General features: G+C 52.1%; 1 protein-coding gene across 3 annotated transcripts in view; it reads left to right on the plus strand.

The window, feature by feature from the left end:
• pi4kb (phosphatidylinositol 4-kinase, catalytic, beta) overlaps positions 1-13,343 on the plus strand; it is a 35,351-nt gene that overhangs the window by 17,751 nt on the left and 4,257 nt on the right. For 2 of the 3 annotated variants that reach the window (XM_069184691.1, XM_069184690.1), the window contains exons 3-12: positions 1,938-1,982; positions 4,298-4,348; positions 6,744-6,971; positions 7,813-8,040; positions 8,259-8,368; positions 9,166-9,270; positions 9,793-9,916; positions 11,020-11,285; positions 12,227-12,359; positions 12,607-12,727. In XM_069184691.1, the coding sequence (XP_069040792.1) occupies positions 1,938-1,982; positions 4,298-4,348; positions 6,744-6,971; positions 7,813-8,040; positions 8,259-8,368; positions 9,166-9,270; positions 9,793-9,916; positions 11,020-11,285; positions 12,227-12,359; positions 12,607-12,727 (1,411 nt within the window). The remainder of the gene's footprint in view (positions 1-1,937; positions 1,983-4,297; positions 4,349-6,743; positions 6,972-7,812; positions 8,041-8,258; positions 8,369-9,165; positions 9,271-9,792; positions 9,917-11,019; positions 11,286-12,226; positions 12,360-12,606; positions 12,728-13,343) is intronic. The other variant, XM_069184692.1, reaches the window with a different exon arrangement.

The raw sequence follows: 13,343 nt of genomic DNA on the forward strand, positions 1-13,343 counted from the left end.
CCACCACCCCGCGGTGCTGTGTTCTGTCCCGTTCCCAGGCAGGCGGCGGACTCTCCTGTGACTGGGGGGCCTTGTCCCTGGGTCACAAACCTCCCGGCTCCACCGATCGGAGTTTGGATCTGCCGAAAGCTTGCCGGTCGCCCGGTTCGGCCGTTTTTTTGCTCAGCGGTCCTTTGCTCGCCCGCGCCGTGTGTCCTTGTCCCTCGGCTGGCGCTCGTGGGAACGTGGGGCTCTTGCCCGTCCGATCGTTGTCCTTCCACTGCTCTTCCATTCCAGGCTGCCCAGCTTCCCCGTGGGAGTGGGATGTGCTGGCCTGCAGAATCCCAGCATAGGCTGCCGATTTTGGACTGGTCAGGAACCGGTCCCCCCTCCTTGCCCCAGGCTGCAGGAATGGGGTACCCCCTGGCTGATTCAGGGGTGGCAAGCCTAGCTTGATGAATACTGGACACCTTTCGAACCCCAGCTTGTCCAGCTGGGATCTCTTTTCCCCCTGAGCCCTTATCAACTAGAGCAGCTGGGGTACCTGAGAATTCTGGCTCCGATGTGAAGAATTCCCCTCTCTTGTGAGATGAAGCTCTGTTATTTATCAAGACAAAAGTTGCCCCCCTCCCCGAGGAAAGCGAATTTTGCAGTTGGTCTAGTTAAGTAATCATTTTCGGGGTCTCCTGTGCGGTGCGGGCCTTGGATGCGCCCCTGACCGAGCCCGGTCTCGTTCCCTGGCAACCAAGAGGCGGGGGTCTCCGGCGTTCGCTCAGATCCACGATCAGGGTGGTTGCTCCCTTTCCAGAAATGGCCTTGCCTGCTCCTGTGTTTATTCATGTGCCAGAGAAGCAGTGGGTGGTGGGGTGGGGGGTTCCTAATATTTTGGCCAGTAGGTGTACGTCCTACTAGATGGATGTGAGGAGCGAGAGCTGTGCCTGAGTGTTTAAATACGGTTCGTGGAGCGCAGGCACAGGGAGAGAGCCCACTCTTCCTCCACGCCGCGATCAGGCCACACTCTCTGCTGTCGCCATGGCTGCTAACGAGCTCCCATGATATGCTTAATTGCTTTTTACAATCCCAGACCGCGGAGCAGCCGAACCCGAACGCTGCCCCCAGCCAGGCGTGACGGGAAACCCCCAGACGGAGCAGCGGGAACAGAAATAGCCGCTCTGAGGTCGGGGCACGGGCGGGACTAACGAGGATTAACGAGGAGATCTGGGCCAGGAGATGAGCTGCCAGATTAGGGGGAATGGCGTACAGGGGAGGGCGGCTCGGATTGCTTCGTTAGGCACGCACCCTCCTTCTGATCAGCTTTGGGCACCCAGAATGAGCGCTTGGAGCTGGGTTTAGTTGGGTGAATTAAAAAAAACAGCCTGAGCAGCGATTTTTAACTTCAGTTCATGGTGATAAGCAGGAGGTCATAAGGTTGTTGAAGGTGGAGAAGGCGTAAACCGTTCTGTCCCAGGTTAAACTGATTATGCAGGAATAGTTTACTTGAGCCGATCGAGGGATAGTCTGTATTCGGACAGCTTTTTTTTTTTTTTAAAGGCCCGAGGCATGAGTCTCACGGAGGCAGCAGGTTTGTTTTTTTTGTCTTCATAGCTCTTTCTGTAAAAATGATCATAACAGAAGGAGTCCCATCGGGTCCCTCTGTCCTGCTTGGCTGACAGCTGCAGATGAATCCCAGCCTCTTGGCCCGTTGTTGAGCTGGGAGCCTGGATATCGGCCTCAACGGTGTTCGTTCCAGACTCCCGCTACCCTTTGTGTACAGAACTGCCTGTTCATCCAAGTCCTAATATGTGTTCCCCCTATGTTTCCGCTCTAGTTTGTGTTTCACAGTCAATCCTGAAGATGTCCGCTGGGTTGACTTTGTCTGTAGCCTTTCAGGAGTTTGAATTCATCCCTGTCTTTCTGTCTCCCCTCCCCCTGAACCCCTAACCCTCTCCGTTTCCCAGGGAGTGGACTCCAGCACTGAGAGCATTGACTCAGAGATTGGTACAGTAAGTTCAGAGCCTTTGTTATCCTGGCCTTGTTGTTGGACTGATCAGGGGGTGGCTGGTTGACTCCTGTCCTTCCCTCCTTTATTTTCCTTCGTTTTTCCGTAAGTAAACGCACAGCTGATGAGGTGGCAGGGGTATGATTCCTTTTCCCTGCTTCCTAAAGCTTGATTCAGCTCAGTGCTGGCAGTGCCCAGATGTGCTCTGTGTTTTTATTAGCTCAAATTGGGTCCTCGCTTGCTTTCTGCCCCGATCTTGACCATAACCCAGTTTTTTAGGTCTGTTTAAATATCTGCTTCGTAAAAAAGGGATGAGTTTAGCGTTCATCGCCCCAGTTTGTCCCCCTTCTGTACACATTACTGCTCCTGGTTCAAAGGGGAGTTTAATCTTTCCACGTTCCAGCTTCCAGGGACCGAAGCAGGAAACCCCCCTGTCTCAGCTCAAATCAGGTTTTATTTATGGAGACAAATTAGCAGTACAAGGTGCTTGACAATTTCATTCCGATAAATTATCAGTGAGTTAATTGATGGTATAGGAACATAATTAATAAAACAAAATTGGCAATCAGAAGAGATAGTACATAACAATCTGCATTGAAATGAATACGTGATACGAGAAAATGAGATCCAGAGAAATGGGTAACCTGAAAAGGTACATTTCTCTTTCTACCAGCCAGGCTGGAAAGGCCTGTTTTAAGATGCTGTGAAACTGGGGGTTGTGTGTTTAGTCCTCGGTTCCAGACCTAGCCCTGACAGCTGCGTTACGCCCAGCAGCCCAGCCCTGCCCTGTGTGGCCTGTGACTGCACCTCATTCCGCTCGGGACCAGCAGATGAAATGATACCTGGAAGTGGTTTGGCCGGTGGCGGACGGCGACGAGATGCTTCCAGGACAGTTCCCTTTGCCGCTGGGCCGACCTCTGTCCCTCCTTCCAGCTCTCGAGTCGCTCATGCGGGTGCTTCTGTCCCCTCAGTTCTCAGGGGTTCACGGAGGGGTCAAAGGTTATTAACACGTTGGAGCCACATATGAAACAGAGTGGATTCCTGTAACATTTCTGCACTGCTGTTGTTCCTTGTAATCGCTTATACCGAAGGTAGGGTTTATAGTGTTTTGCCAAAGAGCTTGCAAAGCTGGCCTGTTAAATTGAAATAGTTTAACATAATCTAATGGTCGATGAGGCTTGAGAAACATTTTTTAATTACGTTCATTTAAGTGTAGTTAACCAAGGCTGGTTGAGATTGCTTAGCAGTCTTCGTTCTTCTTACCTTTACAGACTGGCTTTTCAGGTTAGTGGCATTCCGAAATGCAGTTTTTCCGCTTGACCAGAGTGATGAAGGGTGCTGAGGGTAGTTAGACAGATATTCAAAAAGGTGTTGAGATGATTTGCTGATGAAGTCCTGAAAGCCAAATTTAGCCTCGCAAGCAAAGACTCAAAGGGGAACGCGGACAGCCGAGACAGAAGCATGCTGACCTCCAGGAGCACGGGTTTCTGGGATCTCAAGCATCAGCCCTGCCTGCGGTCCGTACCCCTGTGGTGCAGGTGCTTTTACTGGCTGAGTATCAGCCAATCCCAGTCTAACCTGCATGCCTTTGGAGGGAGAAGCCAGTGCCCCCTGCAAACCCCGCTATGAGTACGGAGGTACAGGCGGCCTGGGGGTGTGGGCGGAGGTCTTTAGGGCTGAGCCAGGCAGCAGCCAGGATGAATGACCGGAGTTAAAGCGATGCATTGAGAGCTGACCACAGACCCTGGCTTCTGATCCACAGCTGTTCTCTTTCAGACGGGGGCTGGATAATTTAAAATAACCCCTAGCATGCTTCTCCAATGAAACTGCAGCCCAGTGCTGTAGGACTAGACTGGTTTTCCCCTGCTGGTGTGTGGTACCTCTAACTCTTTGGTGATGGCGTGTAACTGTTAATTAGTCATGTTAACGAACTTGGCATGCCAGGATCTTCAGGGGGGAGGAGCTGAAAAAGTCCTGCATCTGCAGGAGATTCTAAGATTCCAAGAGCCAAAGAAAACGCCCACTGACTCGGCAGGCGCTTGGCTAGTTAGCGGGCTCTTGTCTTCCTCCTCTGACCCCATCGCTTCCTCTATTCAACCTTCCTGGGACACGGTGGTTTTTGGGATATGGAATCACTGGTGGTTTCTGTTGTCAAGTCGGACAACCATAGGGCTCATGATTCTGTTGATAATTGATAAAGAGAATCTGCTGATCCGTCAAAAGACGGGTCTGTAGGACTGTGGAAACCTTGTGTTTTCTTAGCAGGATGGAAAACGTCACTCGGCTCTTGATGTTGTTTTTTGAATGGTATTTCAACAGCTCCCCCTGGAGTCCCTTTGGCGGTACTGCATCCCCATCCCTATGAACACAGTAAGACCTGACCTGTGGGATATCTCATTGGCTCTCTCTCCACTCCAGCTCAAGTCTTGAGTGCACCACATGAGGGAAAGCACAGTTTCTGTGCGTCACTGCTCTTGAAACTAGTTCATAAATAAGGCCGATATAAACATTAAGGATATCTGTTTTTTTGGTGTACAATATGGGAACTGTGCTTTGCCGTGCTGGTGATCACTGGCTGGATCTTTGAACAGATCTCATTCTTTGTGGTCTTTTAAGAGGAAGAAAACAGCTTAACTGTAGTGACCTCCATTCCTGTCTGTCGTAGTTGTTTTTTTCCAGCAGTATTCAATAGATCTGCAGGATTCAAGATGAAAGACTTTTTTTCTGATCTAATCTCCCAAAATCAGGCTATGAAAGTGTTTTCTTTTCGTTCCTCCAGATGTCTTGCAAACATCTCGATTGGACTGTCCTGATCTGCTCAATGTGCTCTTCCCCCATTCCTGAACCAGCCCTGGGCAGGGCAGACTCCATTCAGAAGTCTTACTAACAGCTGCAATCAAAGCATTAATTGAATCAATTAAGACATTTAGAGCTGCAAGATCAGCAGGTTCTATGAGCTGCGAGGTGCAGAGAGACATCCATATGTAATAAAGTAATAAATTGCTGTAAAGCAATCCAGTTGAAAATGTCCAAAGCCCACTTCAGGATTTCAGTCCACAGTGAGGACAAGTCTTGAAGAGCCTGCTTTTAGGAGAGAAGCTCTTCCCTGTGAATTGAATTTTTTTTCTGTTCCTGCTCATTCACGACTGCCAGAGTCAGGCATGTCTTGTCTGTACTGTGGGCACCACCGAAATGACAGCTCTGTCTTTCCGGGGCTGTCCCGATACTAGCCCCTGCGCTCGTGGACGTGATGTTCTGTAACGGGTGAACTCAACTCCTGAAGGAGACGCCTCTGTGCGTTTCCTTCTATCCTGTCGGGTGGTTTGGCAGTCTTCCTCTCCCTCCCCATGCGGGTTCTCTGTGCGTCTCTCTGTGTCCGTGTCCCTGTGTGTGCTGTTCGAGGGGTGGGGTGGTTTCAAGCAGGCGTGGGCCCCCTGCTACATGTGGAAAATCTTGTCTTGGCTCCAGCGGCACACGTTAAGGACGTCGGCTTAAAGGCCATGAGGCACAGTGAGGGAGCCAAACCTGTCCACGGTCTCGGTTTTCCCACTGGAGCATTGGGAGCAGTGGCCTGTTGGGAAGTTGGTGCACCCAGCCCAGCCCCGCAAGGGGACAGTAGCAGGAGGAATGCGATGTAGGGCCAGCGTGTGGACAGTGCTGGAATGGTTGATGCGGCAGGGTGGCGCAGCGGGGAGCATCACTGCCTTGCAGAGCTGGGTTCGATTCCTGGGGTGCTGTCTGGGTGGAGTTTGCATGTTTCCCTGGGTTCACGTGGTTCTCCAGTTTCGTCCCACACTCCAAAGCCATGCTGGTGGTTAATTGGCTTCTGGGATAATTGGCCCTGGTCTGTGTGTGTGTGTGATTGCCTGTCTCTTCTGTGATGGACTGGGGTCCTGTCTAGGATGTGTCCTGGCTCTGGCTCCGATAGTCTCCGGCGTGCATGTGACCGGAATTCTTTTGATGGGAAGTGGTTAGAAAATTGTTGATTAGGCTCCTTTCATCAGAAGCCGTCCAGAAACAACGTAGGAGCCCTGACTGCTCAAGAAGCAGTACTGTCTACCTACAGGTAGTAGATCACTAAGCTCTGCAACCCAATGTAAAACATACATCCAGATCCGTCACAGGCTTACGGGGCTGGGACTGGGACCCCTGCTTGTGTACTGACAAGGAGAGGCTTTGGTACATAAGAACTGGCCCTGGTGAGTGTATGTGTCCTGCGATGGACTGGTGTCCCGTGCAGGGCGTGCACGGTTTTGTGCCCATTGGTTGCTGGGATTGACTCCTGCCTCCCCTGCCACCCTGAATTGGATCGATCAGTTAGAAAATGGATGGAGGCCTTTTCGCAGGGGGGGGCCGAGCAGACGGGGCAAACTGAACCTTCTCTTCCTCTTTCCGGGCGCGCAGTGGTGGGGGGGTGGCTCCTTTTGCGAGCCTGACCTGCTACAGGGAGGCTGGGCCTCTGTGCTGGGGGAGAGTGATCTGTAAAGGTTGGAAAGGGTGATGTTGGCCGAGGCTGGTAATTTCGGCCTCTGGGTATTTTTTTTTTAACAGCAAGCCACACCGAAGGCGTAATGATTTTTTTTTTAAGGCATCAAGCTCCTTTTCTCCCTCTTCCCCTCGCTCATGACTGTCTCGGCTCTCGTTGGCTCCACGGGCTCCGATAAGCTCTGTCTTCCCGTCCTCTCTCTCTGTCTCTCGCCTGCTGTCCAACGTCCCCTTGCCGGGCTGACGTCTCCCCCCCACCCCCTCCGTGTCTCCCTGCCAGCCCGTGCGCCTGACCCCGCAGCGGGAGTTCATCAAGTCCCTGATGGGCATCGGGAAGCGGCTGGCCACGCTGCCCACCAAGGAGCAGAAGACCCAGCGGCTGATCTCCGAGCTCTCCCTGCTCAACCACAAGCTGCCCGCCCGCGTCTGGCTGCCCACCGCCGGCTTCGACCACCACGTGGTCCGGGTGCCCCACACGCAGGCCGTGGTGCTCAACTCCAAAGACAAGGTGGGCGGTGGGGTGGGGGGGTGAGGGAGTCGGGGGTGGTGGTCAGTTTCCGGAGAAGGAGGAAAGAGCCCTGTCTTGAGCCATTCGGGCTCTGATTCCAGAAGAGAGCCCTCTCGCTCGCCATTCATAGCATGAATTCAGAAATCTCGAGTGTGCATAACCCCCCCTACATGTGCACAGTTGCACACCAAATGCTTGGCCCACTGTTTGGATCTCTGTATCTTCTGCTTTCTGATCCAACCTAGCTCTTAGTCAGAGGCTGTTGATTTCAGTTGAATGTTTTTTAACTTTTACTTTTAGCTCTCAAAAAGTGGAGTGAGATTTGTTATTGGCATGAACCCTGTGCTAATCTGCAAGTTTCAGGACTGCCCTTATTGAGGTGTGTGAGCTGAAATATATATCACCGTACTGAAGCAGGAGGAAAAACAGGCTCATCGTGGGCGGGGTCTGATATTGTGGCAATCCCACAGTGGGCGGGGTTTGATACTGACACTCCCACCATGGGGGGCGGGGCCTGACACTGTGGTACTCCCACTGTGGGTGTGGTGTGCTACCGTGGCACTCCCAATTGTATGGAAGCAAATTCACAGCTGAGCAGAGACTTCTGCGTCTGTCTGTGTGGTGAAGACATGGGAAATAAGGAATGAGAGAACATTAAAAACAAAAACAAGTTAGTGACACTAGTGGCACCAGTGATTAAGGGCCCATTTGGCGTGAAAACCAACAGAGGCAGTTGAGAGCTGGGAGTTGAGAACCTCTAACTAGCGCTGCAGTAACGCAGGGAGCCGATACCCCTGGGTTCTTGGAACGAGGTTTATAATGTGTGCGTGCACACCCGCAGGCCCCGTACCTGATCTACGCCGAGGTGCTGGAGTGCGAGAACTTCGAGACGTCCGGCGTTCCCGCCCGCATCCCAGAGACCCGCATCCGCAGCACGCGCTCGGTGGAGAACCTGCCCGACTGCGGCATCACGCACGAGCAGCGCGCCAGCAGCTTCAGCACCGTGCCCAACTACGACAACGACGACGAGGCCTGGTCCGTGGACGACATCGGGGAGCTGCAGGTCGAGGTCAGGAGGTCAACGCTCGAACCACCGGGGGGCGCCCTGAACACCATGTGTTGGCTCAGTGTTTCTCTTTTCTGGCCCCGGGCAGCCACAGCCCTGCAGGGTTCATAGGCAACTCCAGCTCCTTATTTACGCAAGTCATGGAAGCCTGTTAAGAGTTTCTTAAGCAGTGAACTTCCTGTCGTGTGGCTCAGCTCTACTCTCTTGTCTCTTGATTGCAGCTCCCAGAGATTCACACCAACAGCTGTGACAACATCTCCCAGTTCTCCGTGGACAGCATCACCAGCCAGGAGAGCAAGGAGCCGGTCTTCATTGCGGCTGGAGACATCAGGTGCGTGAGCCCCCCACAGACCTCCAAGAGGCAGCATGCAGAGCGACACAACCCTGTACCATCAGGAATTCTGGAGCCAGCCTTACAGTACAGAAGAGAATCATGGGTACCATGGGCTCGACTGCAGAGTCACGTCTTGTCCCGTACCCAGGGCCCGACTGTACAGTCCCGTACTGTCCCGTACCCAGGGCCCGACTGTACAGTCCCGTACTGTCCCGTACCCAGGGCCCGACTGTACAGTCCCGTACTGTCCCGTACCCAGGGCCCAACTGTACAGTCACGTACTGTCCCGTACCCAGGGCCCGACTGTACAGTCACGTACTCTCTGGAATCACAGTCTGGTACCGTAGTCATCTACAATCCAGTGTAATCGTCCAGTACTATCTGATGAACTGGAGCTATAGTGTAGCACAGTGTGTTACAGTCAGACACAAGGTCCATCAGGGACGCTGGAGACACCTACCTTACTGTTACAGGGTGAGAAGCAGAATGATTCCAGCACGGTGTGAGCAGTGCCTGGTCAGCTCCAGCTGCACTTCTCTTGCTCCATCTTAAACTGGCTCTGCACCGACCAGCACCCGCAGCGTCAGAGAACGTGGAAGAGGGATAAAAACCTGGAGAGCGACCTCATTTGCCCTGCAGAACGCAAACCTGTAAAGAACGATAGCCTGTCTTTTTCAGAGTGGCGCTGTGGTTGAGTGGTCACTAGGGAAGCTCTCTCGATCACAGAGAGTGTGATGTTGGTGGCGGTGTGTGTGACAGGGCTGTCCGTCTCTGTGTGTGTGTGTGTGTCCCAGGCGGCGCCTCTCCGAGCAGCTGGCGCACACTCCCACCACGTTCAAGAGAGACCCCGAGGACCCCTCGGCTGTGGCCCTCAAAGAGCCCTGGCAGGAGAAAGTGAGGTGAGTATCTCCAGGCTGGCAGAGAGAGAGAGAGCGAGAGACCTTCTCTGGCATGGCGGTGCAGCGCTGAGCATTCTGGGAGAAAAGCCACTATCCCCGTTCAGGGCTTTCTGAGCTCGGGTTCAAAGCTGTTCTGCGCACAGCTTTGTACTTTGTAAAGTAAAATATACTATAGGCATTTTATCTTTAACACAAACAATATTAAAATACGGCAATATAACCAGTGCATTCTCCAAAATTTGTCATTTTTTCTGTTTCATTTTATTAAAAGAAAAGTTAGACTTGGGAGATGTAATGGGGGTGAGCACATATTGATAGGCTAGGCTGGTGAATAGATTTAACTGCCGGTCAGTCAGATTTCTCTCTCTTCCCGGGCTGCCCAGCCATGTTGTCAAAGCTGGGTTCTTGCATCCTTGGCACTGAAAGCGTCACTCAGTTGGCCACTCAAAAATGAACTGGATGGGCCGTCTTCTTGTTAGCGGCCATTCTGACATTAGCGCTCTGCCCCTCTCTGTGCTGCAGGCGGATCAGAGAAGCCTCCCCGTATGGCCACCTGCCCAACTGGCGCCTGCTGTCCGTCATCGTGAAGTGTGGGGACGACCTGCGGCAGGAGCTGCTGGCCTTCCAGGTGCTGAAACAGCTGCAGGTACGCAACCCCCGACCCCCGACCCCCCCCCCGTAGCCGAAGGTTCGCTAACCTGCCAGCGCAGTCGCGCCCTCATACAGCTGCGCAGCTGAAAGTGCTCCCATCACTGCTGCTGCTGCTGCTACTTCTGCTGCTGCTGCTGCTGCTGTTTTTCCCTTTTCACCCCCTTCATCCAGTCATCCAGCAGCTTTGTCCTGGGAAACTGATGGATCTGATCGTCGCCCCCCGGTCCTCTGTGGAACGTGCATGTTTCACACATGTGACCACTTCTATCGTCTCGCTCACAGCTCTCTCTCTCTTGTGTAGCGCTTGTAAAAAGGGCTATACAGATCAAACTGAATTGAACTGAATATACAGCATACACTTCAATGCTCCCCAAAGTTATGTTTACTAGGCGCATTGGAGTGTATGCTGTATATTCAGTTCAATTCAGTTTTATCTGTATAGCGCTTTTTACGATGGACATGGTCACAAAACAGCTTGAAAGATTCCCGGGCCTGAAGCCCCAGTGAGCAGGCCTAAGGTGACAGCGGCGAGGAAAAACTCCCTACTGTATATTGGTGCTTATTTGAAATTCGAGGATTTTGTAGCATTTTCCTTATGAATTAAAAATGTGTTTTCTGAAGGCCGCGAGCAGTCATTCTCGCTGCGTGTTCAGGCAGTGGTGAGAAAGGGCACGTCTGGGTTGGCGAGGAGGAGTGGGGGAAAACTATACTGAAGCAGGAATAGAGAGATTCTTATCGGGGCTCCAAAAACTGTCATTTCTGCCAGAGGAGTGTGTTCAAACTTTTGCACATACTCTGTTCACAGTTTTATTGTTTCAATCTGTTAAATTCAGCAGATGAATAGTGATTGTGCATTAAAATATGCAGAAACATGTCATGTTGAAGTCTGCACACTGCAGAGGTTGCGTGAACTTCCTTTCACTTAGAGTTTCAGTGAAACGTGCGATTTGACTAGGCTTTTGCATACAACTGTACCTCGGGTCACGTCAAGCCTCCCCTGTGCGTTAAGTTGCTTCCTGTTTTCTGCCTGCCTGTCTTGATCCTCTCCGTTTCCTGACTGTGCTCCCTCTGTCTGGATTCCCCCCCCCCCCCCCCCAGTCGATCTGGGAGCAGGAGCGGGTGCCTCTGTGGATCAAGCCCTACAAGATCCTGGTGATCTCGTCGGACAGCGGCATGATCGAGCCCGTGGTCAACGCCGTGTCCATCCACCAGGTGAAGAAGCAGTCCCAGCTGTCCCTGCTCGACTACTTCCTGCAGGAGCACGGCAACTACACCACCGAGGCCTTCCTGACGGCGCAGAGGAACTTCGTGCAGAGCTGCGCGGGCTACTGCCTCATCTGCTACCTGCTGCAGGTCAAGGACAGGTGAGCGCAGGTGCTCCTACAGTGTGTCACGGCTTGGCTTCCCGTGGTTGACTCCTGCTTCTGGAACACAGCCTGGGGACATTTGCACACGGAATTGCATACTGAAAGAATCATTCTTGTCTTTAGGATAGGTGAAGGAGCTCCTTTCATCACAAATGATATAGAAAATGTTTTAAAAAATGACTAAGGAGCCCTGACTACTCAAGAGCCTGTACTGTCTACCTAAGGACACATAAGCTGTTCACCCAAACACAAAACACCAGATCCTCCATAGGCTTACAGAGCTGAGACTGGGACACGGTTGGTCTTCTCGCCCTGGTCTGCTATACCACGACTGTGTTAGTACATAAGCCAGCAGCCATATTACCTTGCAGCTCACAACTGGCAATCCACTGGAGCCCAGCAGGTGTGAGCCTGGTCAGTACCTGGATGGGAGACCTCCTGGGAAAAACTTAAGACTGCTGCTGGAAGAGGTGTTAGTGGGGCCAGTAGGGGGCGCTCACCCTGCAATCTGAGTGAGTCCTTATGCCCCAGTACAGTGAGGGGGACACTATACTGTAAAAGTATAGTGGATGAGACATAAAACTGAGGTTCTGACTCTCTGTGGTCATTAAAAAACCCAGGGTGTTTCTCAAAAAGAATAGGTGTTTTACCCTGGCGTCCTGGCCAAATTTCCCCCTGGCCTTTACCAGTCATGGTAGCTGGTGTTAACTAGTATTATTGCTTATGAGTTTATTATTATTTATATTAATTCCTCTGATCTCCCCGATGAGAACCGTCCGCCATGTTCTCACTCCGCTTCGAATTGCTATTGGCTCAGGTCGCGGCTCATGGCTTCTCTGTCCGTCCCCACCCTGCTATCTGACCCTCTCTGAGTTTCTCTGCCTCCCAGAAGGCCCTGTCTCTCCGTATCGCTCACACCCCGTCGTCTCCCCCTCCAGGCACAACGGCAACATCCTGCTGGACTCCGAAGGCCACATCATTCACATCGACTTTGGCTTCATCCTGTCCAGCTCCCCGCGCAACTTGGGCTTCGAGACGTCCGCCTTCAAGCTGACCAGCGAGTTTGTGGATGTGAGTCAGAGGCTCTTCTTGCCCCGGGAGGAGCAGCAGAGAGAGACCCCTTAGAGACTGAGTGCAGTGGACATGAGCAGCCACTGGAAGCCATAGATCATTAGGCTGAGGGTTCACGATAAGAGTTTTGGTTCATAGTCTGGGCCTGGGTAAGGGTAGTGTAAGCAGTTCTAAAAATCCTCTGATCTTTCAGGGTTGGCAAGTACCCTTTGACCTCTGACCTCTGACCTGTTGCTCTTTTGCACAGGTGATGGGTGGCCTCGATGGAGACATGTTCAACTATTACAAGATGCTGATGCTACAGGGCCTGATTGCCGCGAGAAAACACATGGAGAAGGTCATCCAGATTGTGGAGATCATGCAGCAAGGTACTGACCTCTACAGCCCACTGTGTGAGGTCTTCCAGATCCCTCTTCCAGGAGTCTTTATAAATCAGCACCGGTGTGTGTTTGAAGTGTTTTTAAGTTGAGGGATTTACTTAACTCTGGATCTTGTGACCTCAAATGTAGTGCAGCCCACATATCGAAAGCAAAGCAGACGCATGTTATCCTAAAAGTGTTTGATTGGATACCACAGAGCAGCAAAAATATTGCAGTCAAGACCATAGGGGACAAGAATCAACTCATCGAGTCTTGCATCCACTTATCTGGTGCACGAGGCTTTGCTTGATTGATTAAGCCTAGCTCGGATGCGAAACCTTACGTGGGAGATGCAGTCTTGCCAGCGGTCAGAAACATGGAGCAGGTGCTCTAAAATGACAAGCTGCTGGTTATCGTTTCATTTTGCGTTGCAGGAAGCCTCTGATCGTGTCAGACAAGTCGTGATCAGTTGCTTTCTGACATGCATGTCTGGGTCAACGCAGTTGAACCTGGTTCGACATTCATGCCTCTCATCTGGCACAGAAGGACGAGGGCGGGTCAGCCGCTGTCTTTCTGATCAGCCTTTGCAGTAAAGTAGCTGATGGGCCCCCCAGATCAAGAGGAG

Source organism: Lepisosteus oculatus, chromosome 27 (assembly GCF_040954835.1).
Source record: "Lepisosteus oculatus isolate fLepOcu1 chromosome 27, fLepOcu1.hap2, whole genome shotgun sequence".
Classification (NCBI taxonomy): Eukaryota; Metazoa; Chordata; class Actinopteri; order Semionotiformes; family Lepisosteidae; genus Lepisosteus; species Lepisosteus oculatus.